Source organism: Rana temporaria, chromosome 12 (assembly GCF_905171775.1).
Source record: "Rana temporaria chromosome 12, aRanTem1.1, whole genome shotgun sequence".
Lineage (NCBI taxonomy): Eukaryota > Metazoa > Chordata > Amphibia > Anura > Ranidae > Rana > Rana temporaria.
In genome coordinates this window covers 73464459-73477483 of record NC_053500.1, presented here as the reverse complement: position 1 = coordinate 73477483, position 13025 = coordinate 73464459, and the positions used below count along the sequence as shown (strand labels likewise).

The window sequence follows — 13025 nt, the reverse complement described above, 5'->3', positions numbered from 1 at the left end:
TAAGGGTAGTTACCATTACATTGCAATTTACAAGAATCTTTAGCTCCCCATTGAAGGAGCCCATCGGCAACTTAGCCTACAGCTGTGTTGATGCCTATATTGGTTGTCTTTTTGCTGCTCATTTAGTGAGGAGGCTACAGTTTATGCTGGTCAGATGTGAGTTCACCTTAAATATCTGAAGAAACCCTCAGTGCCTTATGCCCCGTACACACCATCACTTTATGTGATGAAAAAAAATGACGTTTTTAAAAACGTCACTTTAATTGACCGTGTGTGGGGGAAAACGTCATTTTCTGTCTTGTAAAAAACGACCAAAAAAAATTGAAGCATGCTTCAACTTTATGTGTCGTTTTTGAAAACGTCATTTTTTACTTCACAGAGATTGACCGTGTGTAGCAAAAAACGTTGTTTAAAACAACGTTTTTTCACCCGCTCATGCCCAGAAGCTACTTATGAAGCAAGCTTCAATGGAAAAAGTGGTGAGAACGTAACCTCGCTTTGCTAGAACATTGTGAGAAAAATGATGGTGTGTAGGCAACTTCGTCTTTGAAAATTGAAATTTCAAAAACGTAATTTTTTACTTCGCAGAAAATGTTTTTTTTTTTCATCACATAAAGTGATGGTGTGTACGGGGCATTATGCTGTTATATTTTCGCTCACTGGTATGCACTGTCTTATCTAACAATTACTTTGTTATTTGCTACAATGTCTCGGGTATAATTTCAGATACCCTGAGGTGTCAGTGGGGCTGAGGCCTTTGTCAGAGTAAGGGTAAGAACAGGGGACCCAACATAACCAGTAGCTTCTGCGGGTGTAGCGCTACAAATGTAAATAGGCACTTGTTTTTAACACACTGACCATTAATGTAAAGGGGCACTTCTTCTAACACACTGACCATTAATGTAAAGGGGTACTTCTTCTAACACACTGACCATTAATGTAAAGAGGCACTTCTTCTGACACACTGACCATTAATGTAAAGGGGTACTTCTTCTAACACACTGACCATTAATGTAAAGGGGTACTTCTTCTAACACACTGACCATTAATGTAAAGGGGTACTTCTTCTAACACACTGACCATTAATGTAAAGGGGTACTTCTTCTAACACAGTGGCCATTAATGTAAAGGGATACTTCTTCTAATACACTGACCATTAATGTAAAGGGGTACTTCTTCTAACACACTGACCATTAATGTAAAGGGGTACTTCTTCTAACACACTGACCATTAATGTAAAGGGGTACTTCTTCTAACACACTGGCCATTAATGTAAAGGGGTACTTCTTCTGACACACTGACCATTAATGTAAAGGTGCACTTCTTCTGACATACTGACCATTAACCACTTCCTTACTGGGCACTTTAGGTGGACGGCCATGTCTTAGTAGGTTTGCAGTTGTGCCATACTCTTTACATTTTCAGATGATGGATTGAACAGTGCTCCGTGAGATGTTCAAAGCTTGGATATTTTTTATAACCTAACCCTGCTTTAAACTTCTCCACAACTTTTCCCCTGGTGTGTTTCTTGGCCGTCGGGATGCTGTTGGTTCAATAAGGTTCTCTTACAAACCTCTGAGGGCTTCACAGAACAGCTGTAGTTATATTGAGATTAAATTACACACATGTGGACTCTATTTACTAATTAGGTGACTTCTGAAGGCAGTTGGTTCCACTAGATTTTAGGGATGGGTATCAGAGTAAAGGGGGCTGAATACAAATGCACACCACACTTTTTCAGATATTTATTTCAAAGAAATTTGGAAAATAATTTATCATTTTCCTTCCACTTCACAATTATGTGCCACGTTGTGTTGGTCCATCACATACAATCCCAATAATATACATTTACGTATTTGGTTGCAACATGACAAAATGTGGAAAATGTCAAGGGGTATGAATACTTTTTCAAGGCACTGTATTTGCCATACACTTACTTAAAGGCGGGGTTAATGTTGACATGATGAATGCCTTCCACAACCCGAAAATCACTCCCGTACCCAACTGCAATGGCACAGTTCCTGCAGTCAAATCGAACATCTTGAGGATTGAACCTCTTTTTCTGTTCCACCTTAGCATGTTTCACCTGACGTTCAACAACAGATGATAACTGCAGGTCCAAAATCTGTGACAGAAAACCAGAAACGTATCAAATGGTCAAATACTTACTATTAAATTAACCCTAGCACTGCCTGGTACTACTTTACTTTTGGTACAGAGGATAGACAGATCATAATTAGTGTTTAGTGTTTAACAACTGTTAAGCATAATCATATTTTGGTAAAAATATCTTTATAACCATAATTGGTGCATTCAAATACAACAATCTCAAAAATCCCAACTATAAAAGATAAAACTGCACTATGTTAATAAATAACAATTATTTATAAAGAGAATTGTAGCCCAGGCTGCAACAAGGACCCAAAAGGGAATCTGTGTCTGGCAGCAGAGAAGACGTTTATATAGGCACACATACAGGAGGAGACACCTTTTGTATAACAGAGTAGTCAGTGTTAAGCCACCCTCCATCCACTGGGGGCCACTTCTTGGAGCCCCAGCCGTGCCTATTGACATCACCGCCCAGCTCCCTCCACCCCCCTGTAGCCGGGCCAGTAGGAGAGAGGAGCAGAGCACACACGCAGTAGGGTTCCCTGCGTTTTTATGTTGCAGTAACATTTTTAATCATTATATAAAATGTACTACATATGAAAAGGAAACATATTGCAATAAATACAAGGTATAAAACTGAAATAAGATGATGATTCCTACTTAGTGTGTTTGGGTGTGATAGAGGTGGATCCATCAATCTCCAAATCATAACATAACAAATGAATCTGAAATAAATTTAGTTTCATTACTTATGTTATAATTTGAAAATTCTGATGGATCCACCTTCATCAAACCCAAACACAGTGCATTAGTGATCTCCTGAAATAATGAATTATTAAATTGTTTATTATATAGTCAGGTTGAAAAAAGACAAAAGTCCATCTAGTTCAACCAATAAAAGGGGGGGGGGGACAAACATACAATGCCAAATACACAATTCTATACACACAGTTGACCCAGAGGAAGGCAAAAAATCCCAGCAAAATATGAACCAATTTGCTCCAGCAATTTTGAAAAATGTGTTAATTACGAAACTTCCAAATTTTTCAATTTCCGAATTTGACAGTTTTCCAAAATTTCGAAAATACAAATTTTCTAATTTCGGAAATTTCTAATTTTTTAAATATCGAGTTTCGGAAATATCGAATTTCTGAAATTAGAAAATTCTGAATTGGGAAATTCAAAATTTCGGAAATGCGAAATTTTAGAAATTCAAAATTTCGGTAATTTGGAAATTCAAAATTTTGGAAAATTTGGAAATTCTAAATTTCGGAAAATTTGGAAATTCTAAATTTCAGAAATAAAAATGAGAATATGAAAACTCTAAAGAATGAAAATCCAAAAATTTGAAAACCTGAAAATCTGAAATAATAACTAAACTAATAATAATTAAACTTATTAATTTATAGGTATTGGAATTTCCTTTCAAATCCTTTCGGGTAAATACAAATTTACCCAAAGTTACGAATTACCTGAAATAACGAATGCCGTATCTAAACAAATGGAATGTAACGATCTAATAATAATAAATAATAATAATAATAATGAAAACTTTTATTATTATTATTATGATTATTATTATTTATTATTAATTTGTTCCATTCCATTTGTTTAGATATTTGTTATTTCGGATAATTAGAAACTTCAGATAAATTTGTAATCGTTAATTCACTAACAGGCAAATTTGAAAGGAAATTTCAATACCTATAATTTAATAGTTATTATTAGTTAGTTATTATTTCGAATTTTACTGATTACTTTTTTTCAGATTTTCGAATTTTCAAATTCTGAAATTCCAAAATTCCAAAATTTGAAAATTTGAAAATTCCGAAATTCCAAAATTCTAAAATTCTAAATTCCAAAATTAGAAAATCCATAAATTCGAAAATTGGAAATTCCAAAATTCGGGATTCGAAAATTCTGAATTTCGAAAAAAATCGAAAATGTGAAAATTCAAAAATCCAAAAATTTGGATTTTTGAATTTCCAAATTTTCAAATTTATGAATTTCCAAATTCCGAATTTGCAAATGACCGAATTTCTAAATTCCAAATTTTCGAATTTCCGAAAAAAGCAAAAAGCATTTTAAAAAAAATAAAAATTATTCTTTACAACCCCTTTAACTTTATCTATAAATATTAGTTTCCAGTTATATTATGTACTTTTAGGAAAGAATCCAGGCCTTTTTTAAAGCAATCTACTGCGCTGGCCAGAACCACCTCTGGAGGGAGTCTATTAAACATTTTCACAGCTCTTACTGTGAAGAAACCTTTCCGTATTTGGAGACTAAGGCCCGGATTCACAAAGCACTTGCGCCGACGTATATCGAGATACGCCGCGTAAGTGCAAATATGCGCCATCATATCTGTGCGCAGGGGCCACAAAACTAAGATACGCCTAAAAACAGGCTTCATTCCACCGAAGTAACTTGCCTACGCCGGCGTAGAGTGGGCGCATATTTACGCTGGACGCATGTGGCGCTCCCATTGATTTTCTATTCAAATATGTAAATGAGGGAGATACACCGATTCACGATCGTACTTGCGCCCGACGCAGGCTACGACTGGTCGTGCGTAAGTTGTACGTACGGCGTAAAGTTATGCCCCATACAGGAGGTGTAACTCAGCAGCATCCATGCAAAGGGCTGCACCAGGGAACACAAGCCGGCCTATTTTACGTAGTTTACGTTGGACGTGAATATGGCTGGGCGTAGGTAGTGATCTGGCGTATCTTAGGCAGTTGTTCCGACGTGATTCTGAGCATGCGCAGAACGATGCGTCCACGTCCCAGCGCATGCGCAGTTGGTGATACGCATCTGTCTGGCGCTCGGCCCATCATTTGCATGGGGTCACGCCTCATTAGCATGGCTCACGCCCACTTCCACTTACGCCGGCTTACGCCTAATAAACCCAGCACAGTTTTGGGAGGAAGTGCTTTGTGAATTCCATGCTTGCCTCTCTGCGCCGGCGTAGCGTAAAGGAGATACGCTACGGCGGCATAAATGTGCGCCGCTGTCTGTGAATCCGGGCCCTAATCTCTTTTCCTCCAGATGTAAAGCATGCCCCCTTGTTCTCTGTGATGACCTTAAAGTTAATAACTCAACACCAAGTTCACTATATGGACCCCTTATATATTTATACATGTTGACACGTTAAAATGAATCTAGACAATCTTCCAAAATAGTCTCCATATTACAAATCAATTTGGAATAACGAATATACGAAACATATACTGAAAATAAATCATTCTAACATAACATATCATGAAACTAAATGATTAACTTAAAGGATCACTAAAGGAATTTTTTTTTTTAGCTAAATAGCTTCCTTTACCTTACTGCAGTACTGGTTTCATGTCCTCATTGTTCGTTTTTGCTTTGAAGTAGCTGTAATTTTGCTGTGATCTCCACACTTCCTGCTTGTCTGGCTCCTTATGAAAAAACTCATGGGAGCTTTTCACTGTGGTCTAAGCTGTGTGTCTAAAACTCCTCAGAACCAATCAGATTCATTTTAAAAACAAAACACTGCCCTGGATTTGTTTGTTTTTGTTCTGTGGGTCTCTTTACTTCACATAAACATGAAACCAGTTTAAAACCGAAAGTGAAACTGTAGGCACATTATATGATAGAATTTAATCTATTTTTAATCATTTTTAAAAGGAATCAGTTAACTTGTATGTCTCTATACCCTGTAAACAGTCATTTCAGCAAATTTAGTGACCCTTTAAGTGACCCTTTAAGAACTAACATGAAACGGAAAGAAAAAAAAATGTCATCGCATTCGTCCCTACCATACAGTATGCCATGAATTCTCCTGTGTTTTCCCGACAAAGGGATATTGCCATGTTCAGAAAAGCATTGAAAAAAAAAAAAAATGACCTGGAAATCAATTCTGTACTGCACACAAATGTTGCCTTAGATGTGTCACTCATCACCATACAGATGGGAATCTGTCAGAAACAGACTTCTCACCACGTGAAAGCCAGAAAACCTGCAGTACTATTTTTTAAAGTGGTTGTAAAGCCTTACAACACACTTTATGCTACAGGTAAGCCTATAATAAGGCTTACATGTAGCTACCCTGCATATCTCCTAAACCTGCACATTTTAGGAGATATCCCATATATTTGCATGCGCCGATGTAAAACGTGCCATTGCTTTCAGTGACTGTGCCGTTACTGGTGGGTCCCCCACGCATGCGCGGGAGTGACGTCATCGCGACTCTGGCCAATCACAGCACTGGAGCCAGGATACCTGGAAGTAACTCCAGGACGACATGTCGCCGGTCGGTGCTGTGTCAGGCACCACAGCAGGGGCTTAGATCCGATGTGAGTATTACATAATGAGCTAGTATGCTATGCATACTAGCTCATTATGCCTTTGTCTTGTAGGTATTATTATTATTATTTTTATTTATGTTTTACAAAGTAGGAATACAACCACTTTAAAGATGAAGTTTAATCTGTTTATAGTTTGCCTTACCTGGTTTCTATTTCTCCCTTCATTAACATGCTTATTGAACTTTTTAAATAATGCTCTGTTTTAGGCCCAGTGATGTAATTCCCGGGTCTTTGTGCTTCTCTATGCAATGGAGGCAGATTATGGCTGGTAGAGGGCACCAGCAGGGTGCTGTCACCCCAGATGATGCACGAGGCTGCGAAACATGTCGGGTACTCCACAGCTGCCACTTTTTATTTGATCAGCGCTTATTTCTACATACAATGTAAGTGTTTTTTTACATACATCCATAATACAGTATTACACTATGTGTTTTTCTTCTTTTTTCTCCTCTGGTTATTCTCCGATTGGCCTTGTTTTTTTTTAACCTTTTGCTGAGTCATTCCACACATGCATTTACCATCTAATTTTTGATTACCATCATTTGGAGTTCTTGGAGGTCGCTTTGAGAGTCGCAGCATTTGATTGGTTCCAAGAGATTTGCATATGCCTGATTGACCCTCACGAACGTATGTTCCTCAGGGTTCAATCTGGCCGGTAAGCCTCTCTTCAGGTGGTGACGGCTTCTTTCCTACTTTTGCTTTTCACGATTGGATCAAGGGAACACTCTTCACTTATTATTTATTGGATTATCACCTTTTCACAGAGACTGTATTCACACAGACTTTGTTGTCATATATATTCACTCATATATGTACATTTAATTTAGTTTGGTGTACTCATCAATGGTTGCACTACAGCGCTACATTTATATATTTTGGGTGCTGTACATAGCTTTCTGAAAACATCACAGCATTCTGCCTCAATATTCCTCTCGAGGTCTTAAAGCGGAGTTCCAGCATGGGTAAAAAAAAAATACTGTAGCTGCTGACTTGTACTATAAGAACACTTGCTTGCGATGTCGGCACCCAAAGCCAACCCGTCCATCAGCTCTGGGTGTAGGCGCCGGTGTTCTAACGATATGGTTCCTCTATCGGATAGGGTCTGGCCTGAACTGCTCAGGTGCAGTGCTTGCGCAGTCGGAGGCCACGAAAAACTCTGAGCCTGAACAGCTGTTCGTCAGCTGTAGACAGAGCATGAGTAATGAACACGTCGCTTGCTCCTGATGCTCGGGGCGTGTTATACACACCGCTCTCCGCTCACTCTATACAGCAAGGGGCCGATACTTTATTCAAAGGGGCGGATATGGTTATAAGAGGCCACATGATGGCCACTGTTTTATGATGGGCAGTGCTTTTCTCAAAGGGGCAGATATGGTTAGAAGAGGCCGCATGATGGCCACTGTTTTATGATGGGCAGTGCTTTTTTCAAAGGGGCGAATGCTTTTCTCAAATGCTTGCATGTATGGTTATACATTCAACACAAAACACTGCTTAATATGACATCTGCCTCTTTGAGAAAAGCACTGCCCATCATAAAGCAGTGGCCATCATACGGCCTCTTATAACCATATCCTCCCATTTTTACAAAAGTATCCGCCCCTTGCTGTATAGAGCGAGCAGAGAGCGGCGTGTATAACCAGCCCCTAGCATCGGGAGCGAGCGCCGTGGTCATTACGCATGCTCTGTTTACAGCTGACAAACAGCTGTTCAGGCTCTGAGATTTCCGTGGCCTCCGACAAGAAAAACTGTTTCCTACTGCGCATAAATGAGTCATGCGGTGCTTTCTGAATAGTCTCGTTGTCTTCTGGGACACACACAGGTCCCAGAAGGCAAAGGGGGGAGGAGGAAGTCCCGAAGAAAACATACCAAAAAGGTATGAAAAAAAAAAAGTAAAATACAGTATCCAAAAGTGAGGTGGGGTGTGCTTATGTTTTAAAAGGAGTTACATTTTTGCCTGGAACTCCACTTTAACTCTGATGCAAGCAATGGCCTGGCTCTTAGGAGAAGGTGCACAAATATCAAAATGTCTGTAGGTGTTCCAAGGAAGGCTGTATTTGCACATACATCACTCTGTGGTTCTGAGCTTCCAGGACTGAAAGAACTAAAACCCAGCGAAAGTGGTGGGTTAGTAAGTCTGGAGATGAAAGGGCCAGTTACTGTATGGTACACAAAGAGAAAATGCGCAAGATCTGAATACAACGATTCCTTAATATTATAAAAATATGCGATGATGAAAATGATGGTGATTATAAATAAATAGATATATATAAAAAATATACATAAATATATATAAATAAATGATGTGCACGAGATTTACACAATACAAAGGAGTCCAATGCTCAGGGGATACAGGTTAGGGGAAGAAAGTCCAGAGATAGACAGATAAAAGTTTTTGCAGGGTCACAAATATAACCTCAGGGCTGCCATCATTAAAGAACAGAAACGGTGATCCGAGACTGTAACAAAAAGCAAAGGAAGAAGCGCCTCTAAGTGTAGATGTTTTAAGTAATTTAATATAGAAAAGAGTACAGGCAACTCATATTTTTGAAGTTAAAAGTAGGCATTGTACATAAGTCTTTCGAAGTGGTCGTCAACTGGAATGTGCGATGCGTTTCCTGAGCGTAATGAACTGCGGTGGTGCGGCAGTTGCGCTCCTTTATCAAGGCTTGATAAAGGAGCGCGACTGCCGCACCACCGCAGTTCGTTACGCTCAGGAAACGCGTCGCACATTCCAGTGACGTCACCAGTGTCATCCTGCTGCTGCAACATCTCCACTCCATTTGCCTGGCTTGCAAGCTCTCTTCCCCACCGCCGCCGGCCTCAACACCCTTACAGCGGTGAAGGACAGCTTCCCACAGCACAGCGCTCAGCAGAAGGACCACAAGTGACAGAGCTGACGACTACTTCGAAAGACTTATGCCGCATACAGACGGTCATTTTTTGCGATGGAAAAAAAATGAAGTTTGAAGTGATGAAAAAAAACGAAATTTTTGAAACTTCATTTTCAAAAACGATGTAGCATACACACCATCGTTTTGAAAAATGATGAACAAAGTGACGGCACTCTTTACTTGTTAGTAAAAGACGATTCGTGCTTTTTTGTCTGTTACAGCGTGATGAATGTGCTTACTCCATTATGAATGGTAGTTTTACCTCCCGTCTCAAAACTTGCTTCTGGGCATGTGCGGGTTTAAAACGTCATTTTTGCCCACACACGATCATTTTTTATGACACAAAAAATGACATTTTAAAAAATGACATAAAAAATTCGAGCATGTTCGAATTTTTTTTTTGTCATTTTTCAGAAGACATAAAATGACATTTTGCCCACACACGATCATTTTAAATGACATTTTTAAAAATGTAATTTTATTTCATCACAAAAAATGACCGTCTGTACGCGGCATTATGTACAATGCCTACTTTTAACTTCAAAAATGTGAGTTGCCTGTACTCTTTTCTATATTAAATTACTTAAAACATCTACACTTAGAGGCGCCTCTTCCCTTGCTTTTTGTTCCAGTTACTGTATGTCCTACAGCCAGGAAATGAGGTCTGGGATAATCCTCTCTTATGGATGTAGGAGACAGTCTTACCAAAGCCACATAACATAGTGTAGAGCAGTATGCCATTATTTGCCAGCTACATGTAAGGTACTTTTTGTTTTGGATTGGAATAGATAGAAACAGGGATTTCTGGTATCATCACTCACCTTTTCATTATATTCCCTCTCGGGTAGATTCTGCACATGCTCAATAGCCCTTTTCATCAGATCCTCCAAGAATTCATTGGTCCTCTCTCTTCGGCTCTCCTTTCCTCCGGATTTGGCCAGAAATGAATAACAACTGTCCTCAGCCCGAGCTCTGCCTCTAGCCTAAAGAAAGGCACAGTAGTATTATACCCAGAATGCATCATTTGTAGCACCTCCCTTTTCTAACAGCAATATTGCCAATTTCTGTTGCCTATAAGAAATATGAAACATGAATCTTCTGTTCCCATATTCCCATCGTGCACAGGCCATTTCAGACTGAGCACATGTTGTAAAAATGCCTAAGCATGGGTTACCAAATACTCCATAGATCCAGGCACATAGATAATTGGAGTTATATGAAAATCTCAGGTTTTCCTGTAATAGCTGACCCTGCCTCTACTCACCTGCTGATCCCCTTAATTGTGTTTTAATGGTATCGGGGCCTCAATGCCTTGGGACTAAGAAATAGGAAAGGGTGGGACAGAGATAAAGTTTTACAAGAAAAAGTTTGGTTAGCTACAGTTCAGCATTTAGCATTTCAGCTAAAGCAGCCCCAAGGGTGGCGCCATCCGCATGGAACTTCCCCTTTATAGTGCCGTTGTATGTCACTGCGCTTTGCTAGAGCATTTTTTTTAATGATTGTGTGTAGGCAAGGCCCTTTTAATGATGAAGTTGAAAAAAACGTTGTTTTTTCTAGAGCCTGAAAAACGTTGTTTTTTAGAACCCGAAAAATGATTGTGTGTACGCGGCATAGGGCTCTAATTGGCTTCAAAAAAGGGTGGGCTCAGGGCCCAGAGCACTGCACCCTGAGCCCACCCAGTTGTGTGACAATAGGGAATTAATATTCGCTATTGTCTTCCTGATTCTCCTCCCAGCCAATCAGGAAGCAGGTCCTGAGACCCGATTGGCCCGAGAGGAGAAGCAACCGTATTTGCCACCGAGGAGGGGGAGACACAGGGGAAGCCGCCGGAGAGGAAGAGATGCAGGAAGGATCCGAAGCTGCCCACGACCTAGATGGGGTAAGTGCAGGGCTGGCGGGTGGACGAGTGAGCAACGGGGAGGGGTATCGACTGACTAGGGTTTGTTTTCAGCCCCCCAAAAATGGAGCACAAGCTGTCACTAGTAGGGACTGCTCTTTAGGCCAGTGCTGCCATTCACAAAAAAAGAATCCAACAGTCTGCAGCGCTATGTGCCTATCAGCAGCTGAGTGCTGAGTGATCTTTCCGTTTTCTAATCGAATGATCAGTGCTGTTGGGCTGTCATACATGACGCAGGTCCAGATTCTGTGGATTGTTCATCAGCTGTGCTGTGTGTATCTGTAAAAGCAGCTGCTGATAGACACACACAGCCACAGTACTGAGTGATCTGTCACTGTTATGAACGAATGATCAGTGCTGCTTGTCCATTCATAATAGTAGAAGATCATTCAGTCACAACTCTGGGCTAGATCCACATAGAATTAGATCCGCGCAGCGTATCAGAGATACGCTACGCCGCCGTACCTTACCTGGCGGAATTTAGAATCCTCAACAATTTTGCGCCGTAAGTTACGGAGGCGTAGTGTATTTCTGGCGGCGGATTTCAAATTGGGCGGGTAGGGGGCGTGTTTCATTTAAATGAAGCGCGTCCCCGCGCCGAATGAACTGCGCATGCGCCGTCTCGAAATTTCCCGCCGTGCATTGCGCTAAATGACGTCGTTTTTTTTTAACTTAGACGGGACTTACGTACATTCCGATTCACTGACGATTTTTTTTCTAATTTCGACACGGGAACGACGGCCATACTTAACATGGCAATTCTAACTATACGCCGCAAAATAGCAGCTTTAACTATACGCCGGAAAAAGCCGACTAGAGACGATGTAAGAGAATGCGACGGCCGCGCGTACGTTCGTGGATCGACGGAAATAGCTAATTTGCATACCCGAAGCCGTACGCCTAAGCCGTACGCCTATCGGATCGAACCCAGATGCCGTTGTATCTTGGTTTGAGGATTCAAACTAAAGATACGATGCGGGTAATGGCGTACTCGCTCTGAGGATCTGGCCCTCTGTGGGGTAGATTCAGATAGATTAGCGGATCTTTAGATCCGCGTAATCTATCTGATTTACGATCCGCCGGCGGCTAGTGCTGTATTCAGAAAGCACTTACCTCAAAACTTGCGGCGGCGTATCGTAAATCCCCCGGCGGAATTCAAATTCCGCGGCTAGGGGGAGTGTAGTATTTAAATCAGGCGCGTCCCTGCGCCGATTTAACTGCGCATGCGCCGCCGGCTAAATTTCCCAGCGTGCATTGCTCTAAATGACGTCGCTAGGACTTCATTGGTTTCGGGAGGGAATGTAAATTACGTCCATCCATATTCGCAAACGGCTTACGCAAACGACGTAAAAATTCAAAACTCGGCGCGGGAACGACGGCCATACTTAACATAGGATACGCCGCATATAGCAGGGGTAACTATCCGCCAGAAAAAGTCGAACGCAAACGACGTAAAAAAAAAGCGACGGGCGGGCGTTCGTTTCTGAATCGGCGGATCTCCTCATTTGCATATTAGTCGCGAGTAAAACACGAAACGCCACCTATCGGCCAGCGGGAGATTGCAGCCTTAGATCCGACGGTGTAAGTCACTTACACCTGGCGGATCTTAGGGAGATCTATGCGTAACTGATTCTATGAATCAGTCGCATAGATCTGACCGTCGGATCTCAGAGATACGACGGCGTTTCAGGAGATACGCCGTCGTATCTCTATCTGAATCTGCCCCTGTGTCTACAAGTGGCTGAATTTACCTGATATAGAGTACCAGCAAGATACTTTAAAAAAAGCGAC

General features: G+C 40.9%; 1 protein-coding gene across 3 annotated transcripts in view; it reads right to left on the bottom strand.

The window, feature by feature from the left end:
* The window catches only part of LOC120918555 (probable ATP-dependent RNA helicase DHX58), a 140895-nt gene that overhangs the window by 39958 nt on the left and 87912 nt on the right, over positions 1–13025 (bottom strand). For all 3 annotated transcript variants that reach the window (XM_040330193.1, XM_040330192.1, XM_040330194.1), the window contains exons 10-11: positions 10159–10320; positions 1938–2125 (exon numbers count right to left, since the gene is read on the bottom strand). In XM_040330193.1, the coding sequence (XP_040186127.1) occupies positions 1938–2125; positions 10159–10320 (350 nt within the window). The remainder of the gene's footprint in view (positions 1–1937; positions 2126–10158; positions 10321–13025) is intronic.